Source organism: Pecten maximus, chromosome 14, assembly GCF_902652985.1.
Source record: "Pecten maximus chromosome 14, xPecMax1.1, whole genome shotgun sequence".
Lineage (NCBI taxonomy): Eukaryota > Metazoa > Mollusca > Bivalvia > Pectinida > Pectinidae > Pecten > Pecten maximus.
In genome coordinates this window covers 17,085,976-17,112,419 of record NC_047028.1, presented here as the reverse complement: position 1 = coordinate 17,112,419, position 26,444 = coordinate 17,085,976, and the positions used below count along the sequence as shown (strand labels likewise).

Sequence of the window (26,444 nt, the reverse complement as noted above, 5' to 3'; positions counted from 1 at the left end):
CTTACGGAAAGTAAAACAAATGTTCATGGATAGTATTTTGTGTGTGTGTGTTTAAGTCTACGGTAAACATAAACATACGTAAAATAGATCCGACAGAACTATCAATAAACCTTGTAAACCATATATACGCCCCCACTTGATATCTCATCATACCAAATGTTTGACTACATAAGTGGCTATCGATCATTTAAACTTAAAGTCATACATTGTATATTTTCTGGACAGTTATTCACACGTACTTCTAATACAGCCGGTACACATATCACAACGTTGGGGACAGGTTTGGAATCCTACCACAACGTCGGGGACAGGTTTGGAATCCTACCACAACGTCGGGGACAGGTTTGGAATGCACAGAAAGTTTCGCACGGGTCGACTTCAACGTGTATTTTTTTTTTTTATCAATGACTTTGAAAACAATAACTATTTATCATTGGTATTAGATATAACATATGACCCAGAAATGATTCATAAAATAAGATATTTCGTGTGACAATTGAAGGTATTTGTTTGTTCTTTGTGAGGGTGTATCGAACTGTCACCGATAAATGCAGGGTGACTTGTCTTTGTCGCTTGTGTATATGAGACAAGATATTTCTATAACTAATCTGACGAGTCCTATTAGCTCGTCTTTAAAGATAACTGACACACCATGGACACGATACAAGCTCTGTCAACTACAATTGTAAAAGGAACCGCCAAAATAAAAAAAAATGTTACTTGGTAGGAAGTACTTTCTTCGTTTTCTGAAAGTGCCGACGGTTTCCGACGGACTCACGTTTTTCATCATTTTTCGCGAGAACTGTTTTTTTTTTAAATTCATTTTTACCCTCGCTTTTTGACCATTTATTCATTTTAGACCAAATACTTCAATGCTATCATTTAACCGACCATAAAGAAAATTGGCTGTAGAATGTTGTGTTTTCCGAGACAAAGGCATTCAAACTGGTGGAGTTAATCAAAACGTCTCGCATCAATTAACTAAGGAGTTATTAAATCTAAACGGGATTTTTTTTCCATTTTCATATCAATTTATCCCATTTTTAAACTCATTTTTTTAAGTGTAGCTAGCAAAGCTCCTGGTATGAATACAGATGGTAAATGTCTCGGTTTTTCAGTACATATTTCATCTGATAGAGGACACGCATGAATGATGAAAGCAAAAAGCTATTTATAAACTGATAATTCTAAATATGATATGATAGACACACAATGACACATGTCAAACATATAATAGGCCTATAAGTATGTGTAATGTTGTGAACAATCTGTCCACGGCTATATCGATCCATTCCACCTGGCCATCCTGAAATCTTGGCTTAGGCAGATAGAAATTTATACAAACTAGCTGTGTCAACATGTCAGAGCATTGAAGAACACACAGTAACAAGTAAATGGTGGAAACAATGTTACAAAGATCACCAACAGTCACAGCCAAATGTTATCAGGCACTGTTAGTCACACATACAGAATAATGTCGGGACACAAAGGCTATCGGTTTTGTTTTAGAAGGAAGGTTAACACATCTCACTTGAAAGAATGTCAAGGTCATTTATTTGAACAAACTTTGTTGGATTGTACCACCGTTGAGTGAATGACAAAACTTGTTAATCCAATTTGTGATGGATGGATGGATGAATGGATGGAGAGAGGAAGGGCAAGACTAATTGCCTCCAGTCATATCATGGAAGGGGCATATCAAATAAAACAAGTACAAATTACCAAACAAGAGTATTTATTCAGAAAACCTGACTCACACTGGTCCAACATCACAACAGATCATTACATGTACCAAATAAAGTAGTCCAGTTTCAGTAACGTATTCCTGAGGCACACCAATGCTGCTAGTATATCAAAAGTTTAATTCTGTCTGGTATCACAAAATTACTGAAAGACATTTGTACTACATCATTAGGCAAATATTATTTACAGGAGATCATCATCCTATTTCATATTATCTGATAATTACTACAAACATATACATTCAAATCATTTGAGGCAAACACATTCATTCTATTTGTAAGGACTGGTTTGAGACAAACACACTCATTCTATTTGTAAGGGCTGGTTTGAGGCAAACACATTCATTCTATTTGTAAGGGCTGGTTTGAGACAAACACATTCATTCTATTTGTAAGGGCTGGTTTGAGACAAACACATTCATTCTATTTGTAAGGGCTGGTTTGAGACAAACACATTCATTCTATTTGTAAGGGCTGGTCTGAGACAAACACACTCATTCTATTTGTAAGGGCTGGTTTGAGACAAACACATTCATTCTATTTGTAAGGACTGGTTTGAGACAAACACATTCATTCTACCTCTAAGGACTGGTTTGAGACAAACACATTCATTCTATTTGTAAGGGCTGGTTTGAGGCAAACACATTCATTCTATTTGTAAGGACTGGTTTGAGACAAACACATTCATTCTATTTGTAAGGACTGGTTTGAGACAAACACATTCATTCTATTTGTAAGGACTGGTTTGAGGCAAACACATTCATTCTATTTGTAAGGACTGGTTTGAGACAAACACATTCATTCTATTTGTAAGGGCTGGTTTGAGGCAAACACATTCATTCTATTTGTAAGGACTGGTTTGAGACAAACACATTCATTCTATTTGTAAGGGCTGGTTTGAGACAAACACATTCATTCTATTTGTAAGGGCTGGTTTGAGACAAACACATTCATTCTACCTCTAAGGACTGGTTTGAGACAAACACACTCATTCTATTTGTAAGGACTGGTTTGAGACAAACACATTCATTCTATTTGTAAGGGCTGGTTTGAGGCAAACACATTCATTCTATTTGTAAGGGCTGGTTTGAGACAAACATTCATTCTACCTCTAAGGACTGGTTTGAGACAAACACACTCATTCTATTTGTAAGGACTGGTTTGAGACAAACACATTCATTCTACCTCTAAGGACTGGTTTGAGACAAACACATTCATTCTATTTGTAAGGGCTGGTTTGAGACAAACACATTCATTCTATTTGTAAGGACTGGTTTGAGACAAACACATTCATTCTATTTGTAAGGGCTGGTTTGAGACAAACACATTCATTCTATTTGTAAGGGCTGGTTTGAGACAAACACATTCATTCTACCTCTAAGGACTGGTTTGAGACAAACACACTCATTCTATTTGTAAGGACTGGTTTGAGACAAACACATTCATTCTACCTCTAAGGACTGGTTTGAGACAAACACATTCATTCTATTTGTAAGGACTGGTTTGAGACAAACACATTCATTCTATTTGTAAGGACTGGTTTGAGACAAACACATTCATTCTATTTGTAAGGGCTGGTTTGAGACAAACACATTCATTCTACCTCTAAGGGCTGGTCTGAGACAAACACATTCATTCTACCTCTAAGGGCTGGTTTGAGACAAACACATTCATTCTACCTCTAAGGGCTGGTCTGAGACAAACACATTCATTCTATTTGTAAGGACTGGTTTGAGACAAACACATTCATTCTACCTCTAAGGGCTGGTCTGAGACAAACACATTCATTCTATTTGTAAGGACTGGTTTGAGACAAACACATTCATTCTACCTCTAAGGGCTGGTCTGAGACAAACACATTCATTCTATTTGTAAGGGCTGGTTTGAGGCAAACACATTCATTCTATTTGTAAGGGCTGGTTTGAGACAAACACATTCATTCTATTTGTAAGGGCTGGTCCGAGACAAACACACTCTTTCTATTTGTAAGGACTGGTTTGAGACAAACACATTCATTCTACCTCTAAGGGCTGGTTTGAGACAAACACATTCACTCTACATATATTAAAGGGCTACACTAGTATTATTACAATTAATCAAGTATCTGGTCTTCAAGGACCATGTTCAACAATGAGGTCATGACATTCATATGGACTAATGACTTCCGTATGATTATATGATGAACTGTCACCATCCTTGCAAAACTGCTCCCAGAATGACTTTCATAATCACAATATTTAATACATAGATAATGTCAAGTCATCACAGAGCAAAATCATGCACTTTCAACAGGAATGTCAAGTCATCACAGAGCAAAATCATGCACTTTCAACAGGTTAAACCAAGTCTTAACAGGGCCTTTTGGGATTTTCATATGCCATCAGTCCATACATATTCATATACATTTTGTAGTTCCAACATAAAAAGAAAAGAAATAAGTTACCTTAAAATTATGCCATAAAGTAGAGCAAACGTCAAAAATTTGCAAAAGTTAACAAATTTTAACACACCCCGATGGAAATTCTTGCAAAAATCAACACCAAAATAGTTTTTGAACGAACTTAAGGCATTATAAGAAACTTGACAGATGGACTGTTGGTATTAAAGTATACATACACCAACATTTTACAGTTGTATAAAAAACCTACACAATCAAACACATCACCAAAAAACCTTTGGTCAGGACTAGATCAATATATGGATATCATTGATTCAGAACAGCTTGATCACGGACAGATAGAATTGGATTTCTCATGCATCAGACTGCAACATCACATGCTACCTACAGCTACATGTTTCTGTCTTGTCTAAACTTTCAGGTAAAAATATTTCATTGTAATTTGTGATTATGAAATTTTGCTTCTTTGTATATAGGAAATGGAGTCCATTACCTGGAGTTCTTTCTGGTTGATTAATCTCAGTCCCAGACTGACATTATGTAGCATTTCTTTCGTGGCTTCACCTCAATGGAGATTTTATTACAGAATATCAGGCCTTGATGGAGATCAAGCAATCTTGAATATGTACAGGTCAAAGGTCAATTCTCTTTGTCCATCATAACCTTCAGACACAGCTAGGTCATTAACAGGTATGGATTTCTATGTTATTTACCAGATATATCTGTAATGTTATAAAATCTCAAAATATCTATCCAAACAAAACTAATGTGGATTCGTATTCAAACCTTTAGCTATATGTACAATCTATTACAGTGTTAGCTGTTTTTAGTGTCACATTGTTTCAGTGAAGGTCAAATTCATATAAAATGTCAAACTGTTTCAGGAACTGTTTACAAATGTACATCATAAAATGCCATTGTGTTAGTAAATATATACAACGTTCAACTATTTACAGCTTCAGTTCAAGTGAAATTGCTTCAGGAAAATCTGTCAAATATCTAATTGTTTCAGAAAATATCCCTTAAATGTCATTTTTTTCAAAAATTGGGAAGACTTATATAGAAAATGCCCCACTTTCCTAAAAATGAGACCTTAACATGCACAATTAGACATATAAGCATCCAATTCATTGGTGAAATCAAGATTAATAACTGACATATGACATTGATAGACTGTTGGTGTCTGCATTAGGTTTTAATCTACCTACGCTCAGCCTCTCAGCTTTCACAAGGGTTTGATCGGACTGGTTTCAGAGTACCAGGAAACTAAACTTATTCTGCCATTTACAGAAACACAACCATGGTAAATCGCTAGAACAGTTGCATCACAGTTGTATCATTATGCTTCACATTTCCCCATGAAAGCTTCTGTGGAGAATTTTAAACATTCCAATATTCATATAAGCAGAAGTTTAATCTATTCTCAGATGACTGGACTGTGCCGAAGGTTAACGTATTCCAGCACGCATCTGGCCAAAGCTACTTGTGTCCTTGTTGGATTTTGTGTTGGCTGCTGTTGGTTTAGCATCAAAGCATTTCCAGAGTCGGATAGTTTCATCGGCTGCAGCACTAGCTACTGTGGTGCCATCTGGTGACATTGTCAGACACAACACTCTCGCTGTATGTCCTGTAAAAAGATACATATTCTTATAACAACAAACAATGTTTGAGACGTTCCTAAACATTCTTTTTTTTACAATAGAAATATTTGTTTGTTTAGAGTTTAACATCCAGTTACAGCATAGGTCATATGAAAATGATGTCCAAAGATGGCAGGGCAGCCTGCTCAAGCTTGTTTTTATTGTACAATGATTAACATCTTACTGAAATGTCATGAGCCGGACAGGTTGATATGACAGCCGACCCGGTCACATTAAACTGACAGCCGACTACACCCTTTCTTACTGCTAACACTATTACAAGCTGTGATGTGTAGCAATTTGATGTATTTGGTTTAAATCCTATTAACACCCAGGGTCATTTAAGGAGGAAAGCCGAAGTACCCAGAGAAAAACCACCGACCTATGGTCAATACCAGGCAACTGCCCCACGTAGGTTTCGAACTCAAAACCCAGAAATGGAGGGCTAGTGATAAAGTGTTGGGACACCTTAACCACTCGGCCACCGATGCCCCTATGTGTAGCAAGTAGAATCGTAAAGCACTTAGTAACTAAATACATTGTACATTATAAACTGTATGAATCCGCATAGCGGATTCTTACAGAAGTTTGCAAACAAAATTTGTTTCATACCCCGATGAAACTAAAAAATAATTGACATCAACGCTTATAATTAATTTTTGAAAATGATTTTCTAATTTAAAACATGTTTTATGTACAATTTTACTGGTTTTAAATGGGATTCTTTTTCTGAAATCAATACGCAACGTCAATTATCGTATTGTGACGTCACATTTTTCGCGCCATTCTCAGAATTTCTTTCATAGAAGAATGAAAAGAATTTTTCGACCAATCACATTTGAGTATTTACCATGAAAACAAAAAAAATTAATTATTCCACCATATCAAAGAGGATTTATCCTAGAAATATATTCATTAAGGCATTATTAGCTATGAAAAATAAACATGTAAAGTTGGGAATTTTCTGTGAAGCAAATTCAACATGATGTGGGTAAATATAAGTTTGTCCAATATTTATAAAGTGAAAGTCACAAGAAGCAAATTTTATAGGAAAATCAGTGCAGTCTACGTTATTTACACTTGGAAAGTCTGACAGAACAAAATGTGTACCTGTAAGTTCGGCCACTCTTGTCATTGTTGGGTATTTCCAGATGGTCAGCTGGTTCTGTGAGTAGCCATGTCCAGAGATGAGTTCTTTGTGTTCTTTTGACCATAAGATAGAGCAAACCTGAAGCAGATTTTAGAGTACAGTTGCATAAGTTCATGACTTTTTCTCACTGGTTTGGGTTGGGGCCTTTTCGTCTCATTTTGTAAATAAAATTGGTAAACAACTGGAAAAGATTTTTTCAGGAGTAAACTGCAAATTTTGGGAATTTACCGAAAATATCAAATAATTTCAGTTTGGAATGGGGCCCACTAATTGAATGGGCCCCACAAAACCCTTAGAAAAAGCCCCAAAGTTAAGATAATTTTGATATACATTTAGATTGAATTTTTTAAAATGAATACATCTGCTTTCAAGAAAAGCCTGATAAAACAAGATGTAGTCATCAACATCCCCTGTGCCACGCTCAAGAAATGGTAATAACCCATTCTTCTCTGAATTTGGTTGTTTGCATCAAGTGCGCTTTTTAGGTCTTTAACCATTTGTTTCCTTTTTTTACAGGAAACTTGTGAGAAATGTAAATGAGTCCATACCAAATGGCACCACTAGACCACTAAAACAATGCAAGGACCTGGTTTCTGTTTAATTATCTTCAAACAGTTTTGAAATTATGCTTCGGAAATGGCAACAAACACATGGGGACCAATTTACCACCACTCTGCAAACGCATTTCATGGGCAATGACTGGATGGGTAATTGTTCAAACTTTGTTACCATATTAAGGGTGAATAGACTTATCCCAGTAAATTGTATTAATGGAATCAATCACTAGTGTGTGATGTAGACAGAAAAAAACAGCCAAAAAGTAAATTATGAATGTCAGCATGAGGCTGTGCTGATTTCTGAACCCTATAAATATTCTCCCAAGGACTGAGATTTCGCTGCTAACATTATAGAAATGTAAAGGTAAATGATGATGAATCCCAGTATGACACTGTGTGCTGAGCCTTATAAATCTTATTCCACTAATTGAGATTTTTCTGTCTGAACCAAGAAAGCTTCAATATTGATGATGTAATCCTAATGAGATCCAGCTACTCTGCATCAAATTACTTAATCATTTGAGCTGTTAAGTGGTGACATTTTTAAATAAAAGTGTAAAGCCACTTTGTATTTGATAATATGTCTGACATAGGATGTAACAATTACTCATGACATTGCTCCCCAGTAGTCTTATGGTAAAGATTTGGTGTATCAAGTAGTATTCCGTTCCTTTCCAGTTTGTAGTGTGAAAGTTGGAAGTTGAAGTGGAGTTCTACTGGACTGTCTCTTGTGTTATCTAATTTGATGTGGATGTTCACATGTATTATGCATTAGGAGCAGGTGACTAGGTAAACCAGGATTTGGAGAATGTAGCAACTTCAAAGTCAGCATATGTACAGATTTACAACAGGTTTTGCTAATGAACAGTTTATACTGTAAACTGCGAAATCAATGACTTGGGAGGTGGGGCTGGGGGGCTGGGGGGAGTGCTCAGAACAGGCTAAGGTGAGCCATAGGTCGTTTAAGTTGAATAGAGCATAGGGCATAGCACTATGATTTCAATTGATAGGCCTATGTTAAATGACTCAACTTTCAGTTTGAGTAAATCAAAAAGTATTGCAAGTGGATCAAAAGCAGACTTTTTTCTACATAGAAGAAAGCACAAGTGCAGTGTTAGTGAATGTGTTATATTTTCATTTCAGCTGTTTTTGTTTAGTTTTGGAAACAGATTTACAATTAATATAGCATGATATGATAATGGGGTTATACCGGGTTAACCAGAAGAGGTACACCAATGAAAGATACCTGAGAATTAGTGTCCACAGAGTTGTAACAGGATCCAGTGGAAACATTCCAAAAACGAATATGTCTGTCTGCTGTTCCTCCTCCACTGGCCAACAGGTCAGCTTGCCATGGACACCAACTCAGCGCCTAGAGATCAACATATACCCAAGACTTGTTTGTCAAAGAACTACAAAATATTTTCTAAGATGGTTATTTGTTTCATAGAACATACCATTCAAACCCAGATATATATGAAACTGAATGTAATACTTAGAAGGACTCAAAAAGATATCAAAGATTCATTCTTTATCATTATAAATTATCATTAATAAATTCACATTTTAAAAGCATACTGCATAACAATAATGATATGGTCCAGAACAGACTTTTGACTTAAGCAGGTATAAGGTCCAAATAGGTCACAGTGACCTAACCATATTGTCTTCCCCAGATGTAACCACACAAAAATTTGGAAAATCTTTAAGAAGTAGTTGAGCAGATACTGTGTAAATAAAGCATGGACGAACATGATGGATACTATCAAACCAGTTTTTAAAGCAAGGTATCAACATCGGATTAAAATTTTCTTTTAGGTTGTGTTTGTAATTAAACCAGCATCAATTTCTTTCTAAGATTAAATTATATGAGAGTATCCCTAGTTTACATCATGCCTGTATAGCCCAGAGTATGTATCCCTAGTTTACATCATGCCTGGTTAGCCCAGAGTATGTATCCCTAGTTTACATCATGCCTGGTTAGCCCAGAGTATGTCTCCCTAGTTTACATCATGCCTGGTTAGATCAGAGTATGTCTCCCTAGTTTACATCATGCCTGGTTAGCCCAGAGTAGGTATCCCTAGTTTACATCATGCCTGATTAGCCCAGAGTAGGTATCCCTAGTTTACATCATGCCTGATTAGCCCAGAGTAGGTATCCCTAGTTTACACCATGCCCGATTAGCCCAGAGTATGTATCCCTAGTTTACACCATGCCCGATTAGCCCAGAGTATGTATCCCTAGTTTACATCATGCCCGGTTAGCCCAGAGTATGTATCCCTAGTTTACATCATGCCTGGTTAGCCCAGAGTAGGTATCCCTAGTTTACACCATGCCTGGGTTAGCCCAGAGTATGTATCCCTAGTTTACATCATGCCCGGTTAGCCCAGAGTATGTATCCCTAGTTTACATCATGCCTGGTTAGATCAGAGTATGTATCCCTAGTTTACATCATGCCTGGTTAGCCCAGAGTATGTATCCCTAGTTTACATCATACCTGGTTAGCCCATAGTATGTCTCCCTAGTTTACACCATGCCTGGTTAGTCCAGAGTAGGTATCCCTAGTTTACACCATGCCTGGTTAGCCCAGAGTAGGTATCCCTAGTTTACACCATGCCTGGTTAGTCCAGAGTAGGTATCCCTAGTTTACACCATGCCTGGTTAGATCAGAGTATGTCTCCCTAGTTTACATCATGCCTGGTTAGATCAGAGTAGGTATCCCTAGTTTACATCATGCCTGATTACCCCAGAGTATGTCTCCCTAGTTTACACCATGCCTGGTTAGCCCAGAGTATGTATCCCTAGTTTACATCATGCCTGATTACCCCAGAGTAGGTATCCCTAGTTTACACCATGCCTGGTTAGTCCAGAGTAGGTATCCCTAGTTTACACCATGCCTGGTTAGATCAGAGTATGTCTCCCTAGTTTACATCATGCCTGGTTAGATCAGAGTATGTATCCCTAGTTTACATCATGCCTGATTACCCCAGAGTAGGTATCCCTAGTTTACACCATGCCTGGTTAGTCCAGAGTAGGTATCCCTAGTTTACACCATGCCTGGTTAGATCAGAGTATGTCTCCCTAGTTTACATCATGCCTGGTTAGATCAGAGTATGTATCCCTAGTTTACATCATGCCTGATTACCCCAGAGTATGTCTCCCTAGTTTACACCATGCCTGGTTAGCCCAGAGTATGTATCCCTAGTTTACATCATGCCTGGTTAGCCCAGAGTAGGTATCCCTAGTTTACATCATGCCTGGTTAGCCCAGAGTATATGTATGCCTAGTTGAATACCTTGACTGCTGCCTGATGGTGTGTGAAGGTGTGTACTGGCACAGACTCGTGTGACATGTTGTTATCCCAGATGTTCAGCAGGTTGTCATTACCACCGCTAGCAAGATAACGCCCATCATGCGACCAGCTGAGCCCGCAAACCTCCTGTGTGTGATTGGACATTGTGCCGACGTGATGATCAGCCACTCGTACATCATGATGACGCACTATACCAGACCGTGCTCCACTATCAAAGACACAAATTGGACAAGCACATGTCAATTTCTTTTTTCTCTAAATCACAACAGCCCCCCCCCCCCCCCCCATCCCATTTCCAACCAAAATTATATGTACTCTCCCCCCCCCCCTCCCGCCTGAATTCACAACAGCTCCCCAATCCCCACCATAGTTTCAAATTGACACAATTTTTAATGCCAATAGTGTTTAACATCGTGAGCGAACCGTGGTGTTTTTATATAAACAAACTTTCCTAGTTAACTTACCTACTGAGGATGAATGTGTTCCATGCAAGAGAACCTACACGAGATGAATGACCAGGCATGGTTCTCACCAATTTCTGTTTTTCAGCATCCCAAAGCTGAAAGAGGTTAAGTATTTCAGGCAACTCATATAAAATTAGACAAAATTTCTGACACAATCAAAATTAATAAATAAATGGAAAAAAAAAAAAAAAAAAAAAACACATTAAAAAAGAGAGAGAGAGAATTCTGGCAATTAGAAGTGAGGCAGCCATGTTTTACTTCACAGTTCAAATGAATATTCTGACATAAACAAGGGAAAAGCAGTCATTTATTTTTCTGGGTATTTCTGCAATGAGCTGACAAGCCCAACTATGCAATACATAATTCTATAGTCAATCAGGTGACATTACTCTGACCTTGAGGTGAAGGTGACACTAGTTTTTTTTTCCCTGAAGATTACTAGAGTATGTTGAGATGTCTAAAATTACCCGAGTTTGACCTGAGGACTAACTTAGTTTGATCAGAAGTTTGATCAGAAGTTTACCTGAGTGTTTCCCATATTTGTGCCTACAGCCAAAATGTTTCCTTCCTTTATCCATGACACACATGACACATAATCATCAGTACTGGTCATTTCCATCAACTGGACAATGGACCCATCTGAGGCATTCCACAAATACACAGCTCCTCCCAGTGCTACGGCTAGATGGTTACTCGACCAGTCCAGCAGGTTTAAGTCTGTTCAGACAATAAACATATTTCTAAATAGTAAACAAGTATCAATACTTTCATCTTCACACAGGTGAAAAATATCATTTTTATGAACTGAACGTTACAATACACCTCCAGAAACCTAAAGGGCTTATATTGGTGTTTAAATGACATAATCGACATACACAAATGTACCCTATTCAAAAGCAAATAATTCAATATTCTCAATTTATTTATTTTTTCCTCCTTATCTAAATTTATTCATTTTAATAGCTTTTCAGTAGATTTGTGTATTGTACATCTGGATTAAATCAGTTTTTCCTTGAATCTACCAGCTGTCCCATATCCACAAGGCTTTTGGTCTCCTGTGATAAATGTAAAATGACTCAGTCACTGTGTTACTATTTTTAGAAAGAGAAAATTAGTATAATATTCTATTTTTCACAGAATGCTTCACAGAGAAGATGTCTTGTGATTCCTACCATGTCAGACAGATGGACAATGCTGTATCCTAGCACAAATCAGGGATTTACCTCACATTTTAAAACTGGGAGTCTTTGGGACTGCCAGCCAAAAATTTTGAGGGTCCATGACGAAAAAATGGGAGTCCACATATTTAACATTGCTGGGTTTTTTTAAAGTATGCATTATGTGATCATTGATAATCACATGTTCTATTGTACTATAAAAATATTCTAATTGGAATAAATGTTGTTCCTTTTTTTCTTTTTCTACAAGTATTTTAAAATTTCTTTCCAAGAACCTTGAAAATTGTTTTGAAAGTAAAAACCATAGTTCACTTTTTAAAACCAATGATCATGAAATATAATACAATTGGTGGAATCCATTTCAGAATTTTAAATATTCATTAAGATTAATCTGTACAGTGCAGGTTATTTCATTAAAAAAAAAAAAAAAACTAGATCTGAAATATTATTTATAATTTTAAATCATATTGTTTTGCTTCCCCCAGATATACCCATGTCTACTAACTGTAGTTAAATTTGCACAATTCCTTTATCATCAATAAAAACTTGAGAAAGTCTAACTCTTATCAGAGTTATCTCCCCTGGAGGAAAAAGATGGTCGGAACCATCTTCAGCAGCATGCATTTTTTCTTTCATGGATTTTGCATTAATTTCTTGCAGGTGCCTTTGTCATTTGTCTAGCACTTGATCAAAATGTTTTGCTAACAATTTACCAAGATATAATCACAAATTTCAGCTGAGGATTTGGCTGAATATAAGATAAAAAGATCGTTTTTTGAAGTTCTCTGTGAAATAATTATCCTGATTGATTTCTCAGACTTTCACTCTGTACTTTAATCACTCCTAGGATCATTGTCATTCAAATTGTACAACATTTTGTGGTACAGCCGAGTCCTCAATTTCTTAACACAAACGAGTCAAGGTGTGCTAGATCTGGGATCCACGTGTGTTCTTGTTTATGTTAGCAAGTCCATACTCAACCCCCCCTATATGCCCCTATTGAAACGGAAATGCACTTGCTGCTATAAATAGAAACAGGTATTTCCAAACAGTCGATGTATATTTTATTTATCAAGATCGCTCCAATTTGTCAAGGTTAAATGTAAATATATCATGAATCCAACAAAGACATTGTATCAGAGAAGGAACAAATATGAATAAGTGCGTCCCATGGGACGCAGAGGTATTTTATATGAGAGTCCCATGACCTTTTTTGGGAGTAATATACGCAGGAATTTGCATCCGGTAAATCCTTGACAAATCGTGTATATGTAACAGTTTGATCCCTACTGTATCAGACAGATGGAGAATGCTGTATCCTAACACATATCATGTATATGTAACAGTTTAATCCCTACTGTGTCAGACAGATGGACAATGCTGTATCCTAACACAAATCATGCATATGTAAAATTCACTGAAGGGGAACGAGGCCAAACAAAAAAATACTGTGTTTCAAGTTTGTATGCATAAAAATGTTATTGGTGTAGGTTTCTTGTATTTCACATTACACAAAAAGATCTACTGCAAAACTCCTGTATCAAGATTTCAGCAGCCTTCAACCACTTACACACTTAAGGATATATATTCAAGTTCAGGAGAACATGAAACACATTATTTTTTACTTGGCCTCAAAGTGGGCCCTAATAAGTTCATACAGTAATCGTCCAGTAGCTCTGGTGCATCCAGGATCCGGTCCGGCTGCTGCGGGATGAAACGTGTCGTGGAACACTTGGGAACAGCTGATTTACTAGAACTGTATAATACCTTGAGGTTGTTGAGATGGCCTAGAAACAAATAAAAGGCATTATCTTATATGAAATTATAGGTTAGGGCTATTCCAATAAAATATCTACCTGACCCCATGACTCCACATTAAAACACCTCTATACATGGTTGGATTGTCTTCCTATTACTTCTATGATATTTATTAAATAAATTATATGGGTGGTACCCCTTAACCAAACCTGGAGTCCTGGGGTGGGGTAGATGTCTTATGGGAAAAGCCCTTAACTGAATGTTAGTCTTTAGATTTTGACCACCCAAAATCATTTAACAGGGTTTACTGGAATTTGAAATGGAGTATGAACAATTTAACTTCAATCAATGATAGACTCTTTCAAGGACCTCCATACTAAACTGGTGCATTAGAATCTAGATAGATGTACAAGGTGAGGCAGGAGATTTAACTATGAAATGTCAATACCATGATATAACAACCAGCATTATAAACAACCTGCTGAGGCTTCTGGTGCTTTGTCCTTGAAGCTGAGCACCTTTGCATTCTGAGGATTCTGCCCTTTGCTAAGTGCCTCGTTTAGCTGCTGGTGGTAGCCAGTTTTAGGCGGTGGTGTGTTCTCATCATTCTTGTCATTCATCATAGCATAGTGACTCATGTCAATGTCTGTGGTGGCCCGGTTTGGAATAAACCTTCAAGCAGGAAATGTATTGTCTATTTATTATTACCATAAAAACCTCAATGATTTACACATCCATGTAAATGGTATACAGGGTCCAACTGTTCAATTAACATTTACAGAGTAAACCAATTGTTATTTTTAGGGATAGGGTTCAATAAAAAAAAAGTGCTAAATTTAATTTGTAAAAAACATCCCATTATATTTTTTAAAACATCATAATTATTATTCATTGAAAAATGCCAACACAAATAGTAAAAGATACAACAGATCCTAAAAAGGGAATCAGCATGGATACCAGGAACAGACTGTCACAAGAAGTTATTTCATCTCCTAATGTACCCTCAGAGAAAAACTTGGATGAATTCTGGAAAAATCTGGAGTTGAAATATCAGTGTCTTATATATAGGCTTATTTTATATTTACTATGTTGTATTTGAAAAAAAAAATAGTTATGTGGATATATAATAAGGCAGCCTGTGTCCAGCACTGTCCACTAATATCCTATTATATTTGAGGTGGATATAGACGCTGACAAACATGTTGAGTTTAATAGTATGGACAGTTTTAATCAGTTCATATATCTATTAGATAAATCTACATCAAAACTTTTAGCCAACCAACATTAATATGCTATGTGGAGGAGAACATGTAACATTACATGGCTACTTACTGTGCCATTTTTAATAGCTTGGGATAGTCTTACCTTATAAACTTTAAGCATGCAATATCTTCTACTTTATTTTATTTTACAGTGTCCAAATAAGTCATAAATGGCTGGACATAACTTACTTTTGAGAAGAACATTTTATGACGTATTTTATATGCATCCACTAATATCCTATAATATTGATAAGGATATAGAGGCAGAAATGCCTAAATCCACTAATATCTTATCAAATGGCATAAGTCGCATGACTATTTAAACAATGATGACACTTATATATATGAGAATCTAGAAAATCTTGTACTGTTATACATAACTGGTTTTGGTTTGGTTAAGTGTTGTTTAACAATTAACATCCTATTAAAAGCTAAGGTCATTTAAGGACGACTATATATACCTGTCCTGTTTTGGTTGAGGTTGTTTGCCTGGCGTCTTGTTTGGAGTTTTTGATGGGTGTTTCCCTTGGGGCTGAGTCTTCCCAGGTGTCTTGTTTGATGATGGGAATGTGAGAGTTTTACTAGGTGACAATGGCGTCTTTGGAGTGATGCCAGATGGTGTTTTGGCAGATCTTGGTTTCCATGGAGACAGAGGTCCTCCTACTCAATAATAAACTGTTAGTTATTTGAATAAAAAAAAAAAAAAAAAAAAAATTGATGTTTTTATATTACACTTTTACAAACAAAACTAAACTTATATATAATGATTTCAAATTAAACATTTACATATTTTGTTTATAGTTTTACGAGAACCAAACTAGACTAAATAAAGTATCTCACAACATTATTTTTATTACACATTTCTTGTTTTTATATACCACATGATACTGTATGATAAATCAAAATTGAACTGGAATATTATTAGCAACATATTGTTATACACACTGGGCTCAGCTCCCACTTGGAGATAAGTTAATCCAGATTCTTCAGCTTTTCTCTGCCATCTCATCTTTGGACCCTTTTTAATCTCCCCATCCATCCGTGTCACCTCCGACACCATACTATGAAACTGGAATTGCGACATTCTTGAGATCTGTGAATAGACCAGTATTGGATTTCAAGCATGTGACATTCTCTCATTCCGTCATCTTCATATATATAAATACTAGACAATTCGGAGAGCTATATGACCTTAGCTGTTAATAGGACGTTAAACAAAATAAACCAAACCAAATTATCTAAAATGGTGTTTTTTTGTGTGTGAAACAGTTACAATAATTTTATATTAGTGTTTATCTATATATGTCGTGCCAGGTTTTTTTTCTGTAAAACTATGTAAAAAGCTAAAATTAGACAGTTTATATGGTTTTACAAGAATGTGAATAGCCTTTCTTATCATGGAAATTATCAATTATAAATACAACACTATTTTGATCATTTGAATAAAAACAAGCCTGGCACGACAGTTCTAATACAAAATATGATATATTGTTACTGTTTAACAAAAAAAAAATATTTTTGATCAGCTCTCAGAATTCTGAAGTTTCTGATTATATACCAATTATAAACTATGTCATTTTCTAATTCAAATAATTTTATATTAGATCTACAATATCTGTTTTTAATGTTAACTATATAACCGTACTGTAACTAAACGTTACTGTATCCAATATAAATACAGTAACCACATCAAAACATTTGTGGAGGGGTTCATCATTGATTACAAACCGTTTGGTTATTTCTCAAACCTTACTTGGCACAACTGTGCTGAAGCACCATAAACATATTCGACAGTACACGAAGATAATTGTATTGTATATTGAAACTCTTATCTTTGGATTTTCACACGTGTATTATCAGCTGTCTTTGCCCTAGGATTCACTTCGTCAAAATACCCATTCTAACATTGGACTGGAATGAAAAAAAATAGTATGAAGTATCTTATCAATTTACTATAAATAATCAACAATTTCAATAATTGGTACATTACGTATGCTTAAAGAGGCTGCCAATCCTGCTCCACGTAAAACAGATCAACTCACTCATCCATTTGTTGCTTGAAGACTTTAAAAGTTAGCGCGTTTATATCACGTGATCTCATATCAAATCCGAAGCATCGCGTAATTCTTTGCGTTCATTGGTTAATATTAGATCAATGGCGGCGCCCTTGGTAAAGTATTTTGCTTTTGTCACGATCTTTATAACCTGTTTCTGACTGATCAAACAAATGTCACTTATCTGAAATGAAGCTTTCTATATGGAAACATAACATATTGTTGTTTTAAAACACGATTCATCTATATTTTGATTTTTCGCGACCCATAAATGCTGATTAGCTACACAGTGACCAGGGACGTAATATGAAACTGAAAGTACCTTAATAACACTATCTCCGTTATCCTGAATCACTGAATCACTGGAAGACATCGATATAAGTCTTATTTGACTTCTTTGGTGTATCTTGGCGTTTTCCCACAACTAATGTTTGTCCTTCGCGACTTCGTTCCGGTTGCACACACACTTAATAATCACAAAATTGTATACACTTAAAAAGTTATAAAATACATAATGTACCGTATACATACTCAGAGTATAGTGTCGAAGTTGGTCATAAAAAACTGGGGTATATGTCTTTACTGAGAAAGGTAGACGTTACGACTGTATACATTTATCGGTTAACTGATAGTCCAATAGTTCTACTATGGTTATATTGTATACACAGTTTGTGGAATACTTATGACGTAGTTTCCCAGTTGAGCTGGATTGGAACTCGCACATTCTACATGTACTTGTTGTGTTATTTCTGATCTTACTGTTCCAGATTTGTGAACGAGGGTTCAAATTTCAGGGGGTGGTTACGCCAGTGCTTGTTTAACCTGTCCTTAAAGCTATTTACTGTCGGACGGGGCTGAAACCACACATTCTGGTAGCGAGTTCCAGTTTAACACCACCCTGTTGCTGAAGTAGTTTAGGGTTTTCTGCTTTTTACATGTTTTTTTTTAAATAACTTCTTTGAGTGGCCACGAGTAGTACCGTATTCGCACAGTGTGAAGAGTTTATCTTTTTCCAAGTTTTCCATGTTGTTGAGAATTTTATAGACCTGCAGCATGTCCGCTCTTTCCCTTCGATATTCAAGGGTTGGTAGTCCCAGTAATCGTAGTCTTTCCTGGTATGGTTTATCTTTTAGGGATGGCACTCGTTTGGTAGATCTTCGTTGGATGTTCTCAATTGCCCTTTTGTCCTTGATGTACATAGGTGACCAGATGACGGAAGCATATTCCAGGTGGGGTCTTACCAAAGATTTATATAAATGGACTTATAAAAATGTCTTTGCTCATATAAGTAAAACTTCTGAAGATGATCCCAACTATTGTATTGGTTTTTTTCACTGTTTTTTGGACATGAACCGAAAAGTTTAAGTTCTCGTCTATTATGATGCCTAGATCTTTCTCATTTGTTGTTTTTTCTATGTTGAAGGTGTTGTTGAGTTGGGTGAGGGTGTAGTTTGTTATCCTTTGCTTAGATCCTAACTCCAGGTGTTTACTTCTACAGTATACTTCTTGTGCTCCGGAAGGGACGTTGTATTCGTGGGTCTTGTGTACAGCTAGTCGTGCCGCCATGCACGGTCAACACTCTCTGCTGATATTCGAAAAATAGAAGGTTACACAGGCATCTACATCTGGTTAGATTTATTTATAGAAAAAAAATAGTATGAGTAGCCCACCATTGGGGCTGATAATTTTATTCATTATTCATCCTATGAATGGTCTTTACCAAGGCCTTTGATAAAGTCCGTCATTTACTCCTCATCCACAAGCGAAAACATTATGGAATAAGGGGACAGTGCTGTCAACTGGATTGAGAGTTTCCTGTTGGGTAGGACCCAAACAGTATTAGTAGAGGGAGAAAAGTATGACTCTGTCAATGTAAATTCTGGACTACCACAGGGATCAGTTTTGGGACCCAGTTTATTTCTCTACTATATAAATTATATCCCTGTGGGCCTTGATGCTACAATTAGACTAATTTGCTGATGACACAATTGTATACTTGGTTGTCGAGACAAAAGTGACGCAGAGACGCTTCAGAAAGATCTTGACAAACTTTCAGTTTGCAATGTGTTATCTGTGACTAAAACCAAAGATCCCAGTCTACAACTACAAATTACATGGTCATATATTAGAGCATGTTCATTGGGCAAAGTATTTAGGAGGTTACCATCCAATCTGACCTAAAATGGGATTCCAGTATTAATACCATCTGCTTAAAAGCAAATTCCACACAGCTTTCTGAGGTGAAATCTCAAAACTGGCTCAACATTAGTCAAACTGCAGGCATGCAAATCACTTGTCCGACCATCGTTAGAGTATGCCTGCATAGTATGTGACCCCCATCCCCAATCCAACATAGACCAAATAGAAATGGTCCAAAGCAGGACTGCACACTACATCCTGAGCAAATATCGGTACAATCACCGCACATCCAGTGTCTGAAATTCTGGTCCTCCTGAAGTTGCACCCCCTAGCAGACGGATGAAGAGATGCTCATCGGACTATGTTGTATAATATCATCAACAACAAAGTTGCCATAATGAAATCTGATAGGCCAAGTCCCCTTACTAGGTATTCCAGACATAGTCATCAGCTCTCCTTTCAAATACACTATTCAAAAACCCTGACAAGAAAAGCTTCATTTTTTCCAAAAACTACACATGAGTGGAACAAACTACCACCCGACATCGTCTCCTGTCCCACCACAGACTCATTTAAATCGGCCATCTACTATCACTATACCAACACAGAGTAGAGTCAAAATGAAATAGTTTATCCAATTTTTATCCTAAAATACATAGAAAATCTTCCTCCTTTTCACTCCTCTCTGGCATTTTTCCTTCAAATTGTTGAAGTTGGCCAGTATCATATAGACATAGACAGATGGCGACGCTTGTGGTATATATATATGTTGGGTTGATATACATGTAGGTCTAGATTAGGCCTATGTACTATGTGTGTTTCAGGGAAAATTCCAAATTATTATTTGACAATGAAGTATAGACATACAAAGTGTAAGCTTGTCTGTCCCTCCATATTGGATCCTTAGGCTTTGGCAATTGCAACCCACCGCTGACCAACCCCTCTCCTTCTCCCTTTGTGTCCATAGGCTCAATCAATATTTGTGTACATCAAAGGACTTGTCATTTGTCTAATGAAGGTGACAGAGTGTAGTCACTGAAACGTCGCACTGAAATTCTACACTGGTGATATCCCAAAGTCCATTCACATTTATATTTACCAACCTGAAATATGTCGCCAACCTGAATGACATTATGTCTTATAATGTGTACAAATTGTTTTTCTCCATAGGCCAGATAACAAGAAACACATTTCTAAAAGGGAAGCTACATGAGGATGTCTGCTGATACTGGTATGTTAAACAATATTGTGTATATACATTTATATTGATTAATTCATCCTTATTTGATTTATTTCTGTACCAATTTGTGTACCAGGTAGATGTTTGTAAAATTTAGTTTGGAAAAATAATTAGTGGTATAATTTTCTTTAAACAGTTGTCTTTGTTTCTTTGTATTCAAATATTGAAATAAAATACTTGTATTCTCCCCAACACAGAACCTCCTATTCATGACATGATAAAACCATTGTCATGGCTACTTGGAAAGTGGAAAGGAGAGGGTGGTGTTGGAAAGTATCCTACCATCGAAGACTTCACCTACGATGAGGAACTAACGTTTAGTCATGTGGGACAACCAAACATTCAGTTTAGGTCTGTAGTACAGCTTTGTATTCTCTGTTGGACTAATCAGCCTAATAGGCACACTTTGTGCTTACAAAATTACAAAAGGAGTTCGCTTAATAAAGGGGGCTGTGATGGCCGAGTGGTTAAGATGTTCCGACACTATCACTAGCCCTCCACCTCTTGGTGTGCTCAATAAACTTTATACAGAGAAAAAAGGTGGGGGTACCGGTGTGCTCATATAGGCAGGTGCCCTTATTAGGTCGAATACAGTACATGTTGTTAAATGCAGTTTAACTTTCCTTAGAAAATTAAGTTTATGTTAGATTAGTGGGATAGAACAACATCAAAAATAGAAGAAATGTTGTCTTCTCTATAGAAGAGTTAAACAGAAAAAAATGTTTGATAAGAACAACTGCAAAACATTTTTGTGAAAGTTTACATATTTATAATTTCTTGTAAGCAAAAGGTATTGACATCCGTTTCAGTTTCTTTTCATCACATTCGAAGACCAAGAAGCCGCTACATCGAGAGCTTGGGTTTATACGTTTCAAGCCAGGAACGAACCAATGCGCTTTGTTGATAGCTCATAACCTTGGTAAGTTTCATTTTGTAGGTTTGTAGTGTCCTTAACCTACTCATAAACCGTTGTCCTTAAATATTGTCTGGTTTTCCTTCTTATCAGACCTTCAGTACTGAGGTCAGTTGCCTTGACCCTCATTCCTTTTGTTCTGTTTTTTCCCCATTCTCATATTTTCTTTAACTACCTTATCCAACACTTTGATGATTATCTGTCCTGGAATCTCTTATGACTAAACGTCTACGACCTTGAACTCCAATTTCATAAAATATTTTTAAGCTTGACTTTTAGGCCATAGACCATGACTTTTCCTGTCAAGACTGTTAAACATATTTTCCCACTCAGACAACCTTGACCTTCACTGAACTTCAGTAATATTTCACTGCATAGAGAGACCTGTTTTGCCCAGGCTGGTTGTATTGGACTTGCAACTTTTCAGTTTCAGAAAAAAATGCTGATAATTGTCCTTTAATTGTCCGGAAATAAGGCCAACCTCTACATTGAGTCAAAGTTTATGTGCTGGCCACTTTGCTTATTACAGGATGGATATATGGCACAATACAAATAATATAGATATGCAAAAACCTGAGTAATTTGTTTAAGTAGATGGTATGTAAAAGTCTGAAATTATTCTGGTGCTTTATCACCTGTTTTGATATCATACTGGCATCGATAACTGGACTACATATATATGGTATGATGATGTTAAAATCGGAAGATCCTTTTTCAGAAGAAAATTCCTGTTGTAATTTCAAACTATATTCTGAACATTCTGTGATGGCAAATACTGTAATATGTTCATCAAATTGACTTGCAGTTCCTAGGTAAGTTTTGTGTTTTGAAAAACCAATTTGATTTTGCTACAACTATCTGACCTGGTTTCTGTTTAGGTGTGAGTGAAGTGGAAGAAGGAGAATTTACAGACACAGAAATGAGGACAGAATCACACACAGTGGGACGTCTCTCCTTTGGTAAACCGCCAGAAACAAAAAAGGTAAATTGCTAAACATGTCCATCCATTTGAAAGATTTCAATTTCCACCATTAATAGCCAGTCTGAATACCTGTCCTGATACATTGCTTATTCAGCTCCATCAGATATTGTGGTTTGACTTTGAGATTAGCTCCATTACTCAGTCAATAGAGCTTCACACTCATGCAACCATGGAGTGAAGATTCAAGGTAGATCCCACATTTAACTCAGAACACCCCTGATATATTCCATGGCAATATTGAAGGCACGCAGCTAGCTATGTTATTGGTGTCGGGGGGAAAAAACCCCAATTGATTGCTAAGCTGATGGATTTCTTTTGAAAGTAAAAGAGGAATGAATATCAAGTCAGTCAATTTAACACAGTATTTTTTACCTATTTTAAAAGTGTGCCCATACTTTTTTAATGCATGGAAAGTGGATATTATGAATTTTAGGATGTATGAACTTAAATATATGAAACTAAGATGTTGTATTGGAATAATGCTATGAAATATTGTTCTGTCCTTGGGAACATATTTTAACTGTCCGAGAGCCATTAAACTTCATCACCGATTGGACATTGAGGAATACTTCACTAGTGTATCAAATGTAGGTCGCAGTGACCGGTATATTATATTTCACCAAGTTTAGTTAGATATTTCATATACATTGTAGTTCAATGTCTTTGGTTAAATGTTGCATTAAGTGTCATGTTAATGTTTTAACAAATATTTCTAACTACAAATATGATGGGGTTTTTTTTTCATCCATTCAACAGATCAAAAGAGTGTTCAGCAAGATTGGTGATGACCTCGAACAAGTTGTTTCCATGGAAACTGCAAACACACCAATGACAGAGCACCTTCGTATTACCTACAAAAGAGTCGCTTCCTGAATACCGTATTTGACCTAATAAGGGCGCCTGCCCTAATAAGGGCGCCCCTACCTTTTTTCAAAGAAATAAATCTTTGACCGAGTGTCAAAATGGTGTTCAAAAGTAATAATTCATGTGAAATATTTTGCTACTTTATGTGTTCAATTTTCTTCAGCAAATTAAGTAACTGGAACACATGTTTTCGCCACATTTTGTGTATTCCTACAGGCTACAGATGACATGTCAGTGCAAAGAGCACCCAAAACTAAACACACATACAAATAATAACTTACCGTCTTTATTTGAAGATAAAGTAAAGACTTCATTCTTGTTGATAAATAACTTTTGTTCAGAACAGAAAGCTAGTAAAAGACATTGTAAATCAATTATTAGGTCAAAGAAAACGATGTCTAATATGATCTGGGAAATCACCTGTTTCTATAAATAGAACACAAAAGAGTTCCATTTGAACATAAATGGTGGAACACACGTTCTCGGGTCTAAAGATCAGCTGGCATGGTTTACAAGTTTACAGGAGTATTCAAGTGATGTTTAAGCTTAAAATATGATAATGAATAAATATCTTCATCTGGAATATTTTTATGACTGAATATTTTACCGTTTCCACAGCCTTGGGTATTCTGCTATAAGGTATAGTCTGTTTCATAAAACTTCAGAATAACTAATCTTAATAAGGGCGCCCCCACTGTCAATTACCCGCGCCCTGCGCCCTTATTAGGTCAAATACGGTATTATGAGAATCATCAAGTTAAAAATTAAGTTTCTGAAGGATGACTTCATGTGTATTGGAAAGTTGTGATAAAATGATGTGTTGTGAACAAGTTGATCATGATTTCTATCCATGACATTAATTTAACAATTTTTTAGAAGTGACAATTTAGAAGAAAAAATAAAAGGGTGATAAAAGTGTTATTTTCCATAGGAGTATGAAAATAGTTTTAAGTACTGAAATACTTTTGTTTTAAGGTAAAGAATCTCCAGCAAAGCTGCTATTGGATGTTATTATCATTGCCACCAACCAAAATGTTAAAAAATCTTTGATATTTCAATAATAAAAGCACTTGTTGTATTGCCACAGTGGTGAAGTATATAAGGTTTTTATATTTCGATAGTAAAAACCCTTTTGGTTTTGTCGCTGTGGTGAAGTATATAAGGTTTTTATATTTCGATAATAAAAGCACTTGTTGTATTGCCACTGTGGTGAAGTATATAAGGTTTTTATATTTCAATAATAAAAGCACTTGTTGTATTGCCACTGTGGTGAAGTATATAAGGTTTTTATATTTCGATAATAAAAGCACTTGTTGTATTGCCACTGTGGTGAAGTATATAAGGTTTTTATTGAGTAATAAGAATTATTTTGCTGAAGATAAAGGTGATATCTTGCCAGGTGATATAATGCTGTTTGTGATGCTAGTCATGCCACAATACCAGGTCCCACAGGGACTTGGCACAGTAACCCACAATCCATATATGGATTGGAACATAACATATTGGACCATGGATTGGAGTGCCAAGTCCCTGTGCAGGAAAACATATGATTCTGGTAGATATTGATTTCATTGATTTATTTTTTTGTTTTTTGTTTTTGTTTTTTTTTTGTTTTTGCTATTTTTGGTCTCTAGGTCTTAATATGCAAATTGAGAAGATTGCTTTCCATGCAAAAAACAAATAAAAGTGATTTATTTTTGCATGCATAATTGAATGAATTACAATATTATAGAGTATGTGTGATATGAATGAATTAAGTGTAATATTTCTGATACATATGAATGAGTGATTTCCATTTTTTTCATTGTCTTATTAGGCATCAAGATAATTATAATAACAGTTTTACATGTTAGCATTTACATTGTTGTGTCATATTTCCCAGAAAAGACAGAGATGTACAACTGTACTATACATTGGATTTTCCTCTCATCAACCATTAAGTTAACTTAATCATCAAATTACTACGCAAAATTTCGCACAGGATTTTTTCCATTCAAATCCATTTTTGATTTGTTTTTTACTTATTGATTAAGATACCACGTTATCAATTGAAACTGCAAAGAGTTTTACCTTCGTTTTATTTGTTTTTGACAGTTAGTTGATGTCAAATCTGTATAATAAATAAATGTTCTAATAAAAGACATATATAATTAATAGATGTCCTAATAATAGACCTATTGATAGACTATATAATTAATAGATGTCCTAATAATAGACATAATGATAGACCTATATAATTCAATGAGGAAAAGCAAAGACATTTCTGGTCTGAAGTTACTTCCCCTGCCATCTGGTCTGAAGTTACTTCCCCTGCCATCTGGTCTGAAGTTACTTCCCCTGCCATCTGGTCTGAAGTTACTTCCCCTGCCATCTGGTCTGGAGTTACTTCCCCTGTCATTAATCGGTTTTTTTTCTGGTAGCAACATTACAAAGGCATGTGAATGGCAAAAAATATGTTTAAAATGAGTTTAAATTCAGGGACACAAATATATAAGTTATATGTATCTTATTAATTTTTTCTCGTTCTAACTAAAGTGATTGTACATTGTACTCTGTTACTTAAGTTAAAAGTGCCATTTAAACTGTTCTTTTAAGTTAAGTTGAAGAATGTTGAGATAGAACCTCAATAACACATGTCTATTTTGTTTTTCCCAAAATAGTTTGGAGTGATGTTGAAAATGTACAATGTATTATGATTTTGAAGTGCGGTTACGTAACAATGAGAAGTTCTGAATGTGTATTCTTGTGGACTAATTACCTCTGTGTATATCAACCAGACTGAATTAAATT

The 26,444-nt window shown here is 35.9% G+C and overlaps 2 protein-coding genes across 6 annotated transcripts; one reads left to right on the top strand and one right to left on the bottom strand.

The window, feature by feature from the left end:
- Positions 1-4,558: 4,558 nt before the first annotated feature.
- LOC117342320 (cell division cycle protein 20 homolog) lies at positions 4,559-17,537 on the bottom strand. The gene is made up of 11 exons (XM_033904441.1): positions 17,453-17,537; positions 16,408-16,555; positions 15,924-16,122; positions 14,679-14,872; positions 14,101-14,229; positions 11,788-11,981; positions 11,265-11,359; positions 10,783-11,008; positions 8,734-8,859; positions 6,891-7,008; positions 4,559-5,767 (listed from the first exon to the last, which is right to left on the bottom strand). Exons 2-11 carry the CDS (start codon positions 16,544-16,546, stop codon positions 5,589-5,591), a joined length of 1,599 nt encoding a protein of 532 aa, XP_033760332.1. The 5' UTR covers positions 16,547-16,555; positions 17,453-17,537; the 3' UTR covers positions 4,559-5,588.
- A 65-nt stretch (positions 17,538-17,602) lies between these two features.
- Positions 17,603-26,444, top strand: LOC117342321 (THAP domain-containing protein 4-like). Of its 5 annotated transcripts, none has more exons than XM_033904443.1 (8): positions 17,603-17,632; positions 20,826-20,886; positions 21,093-21,246; positions 21,705-21,814; positions 22,687-22,790; positions 23,547-23,664; positions 24,393-24,937; positions 24,998-26,444. In XM_033904443.1, exons 2-6 carry the CDS (start codon positions 20,865-20,867, stop codon positions 23,661-23,663), a joined length of 507 nt encoding a protein of 168 aa, XP_033760334.1. In that variant the 5' UTR covers positions 17,603-17,632; positions 20,826-20,864; the 3' UTR covers position 23,664; positions 24,393-24,937; positions 24,998-26,444. The 5 variants fall into 5 exon arrangements, with proteins under 5 accessions (XP_033760334.1, XP_033760336.1, XP_033760337.1 ...); XM_033904445.1 differs by lacking the exon at positions 17,603-17,632 and adding an exon at positions 19,104-19,122; XM_033904446.1 differs by lacking the exon at positions 17,603-17,632 and having other exon boundaries at positions 19,436-20,886; positions 24,393-24,817.

What these genes read in the sequence shown, in the direction of transcription:
- LOC117342320 (XM_033904441.1), bottom strand. Translation starts at nt 16,546, where the DNA reads ATGTCGCAATTCCAGTTTCATAGTATGGTGTCGGAGGTGACACGGATG. An exon ending in CCTCAACCAAAACAGGACAG is followed by an intron (nt 14,873 to 15,923) that starts GTATATATAGTC and finishes TCCTGCTTGAAG; the next exon opens with GTTTATTCCAAACCGGGCCA. An exon ending in AGCACCAGAAGCCTCAGCAG is followed by an intron (nt 14,230 to 14,678) that starts GTTGTTTATAAT and finishes ATTTGTTTCTAG; the next exon opens with GCCATCTCAACAACCTCAAG.
- LOC117342321 (XM_033904443.1), top strand. Translation starts at nt 20,865, where the DNA reads ATGAGGATGTCTGCTGATACTG. An exon ending in GAGGATGTCTGCTGATACTG is followed by an intron (nt 20,887 to 21,092) that starts GTATGTTAAACA and finishes TCCCCAACACAG; the next exon opens with AACCTCCTATTCATGACATG. An exon ending in GTTGATAGCTCATAACCTTG is followed by an intron (nt 21,815 to 22,686) that starts GTAAGTTTCATT and finishes GTTTCTGTTTAG; the next exon opens with GTGTGAGTGAAGTGGAAGAA.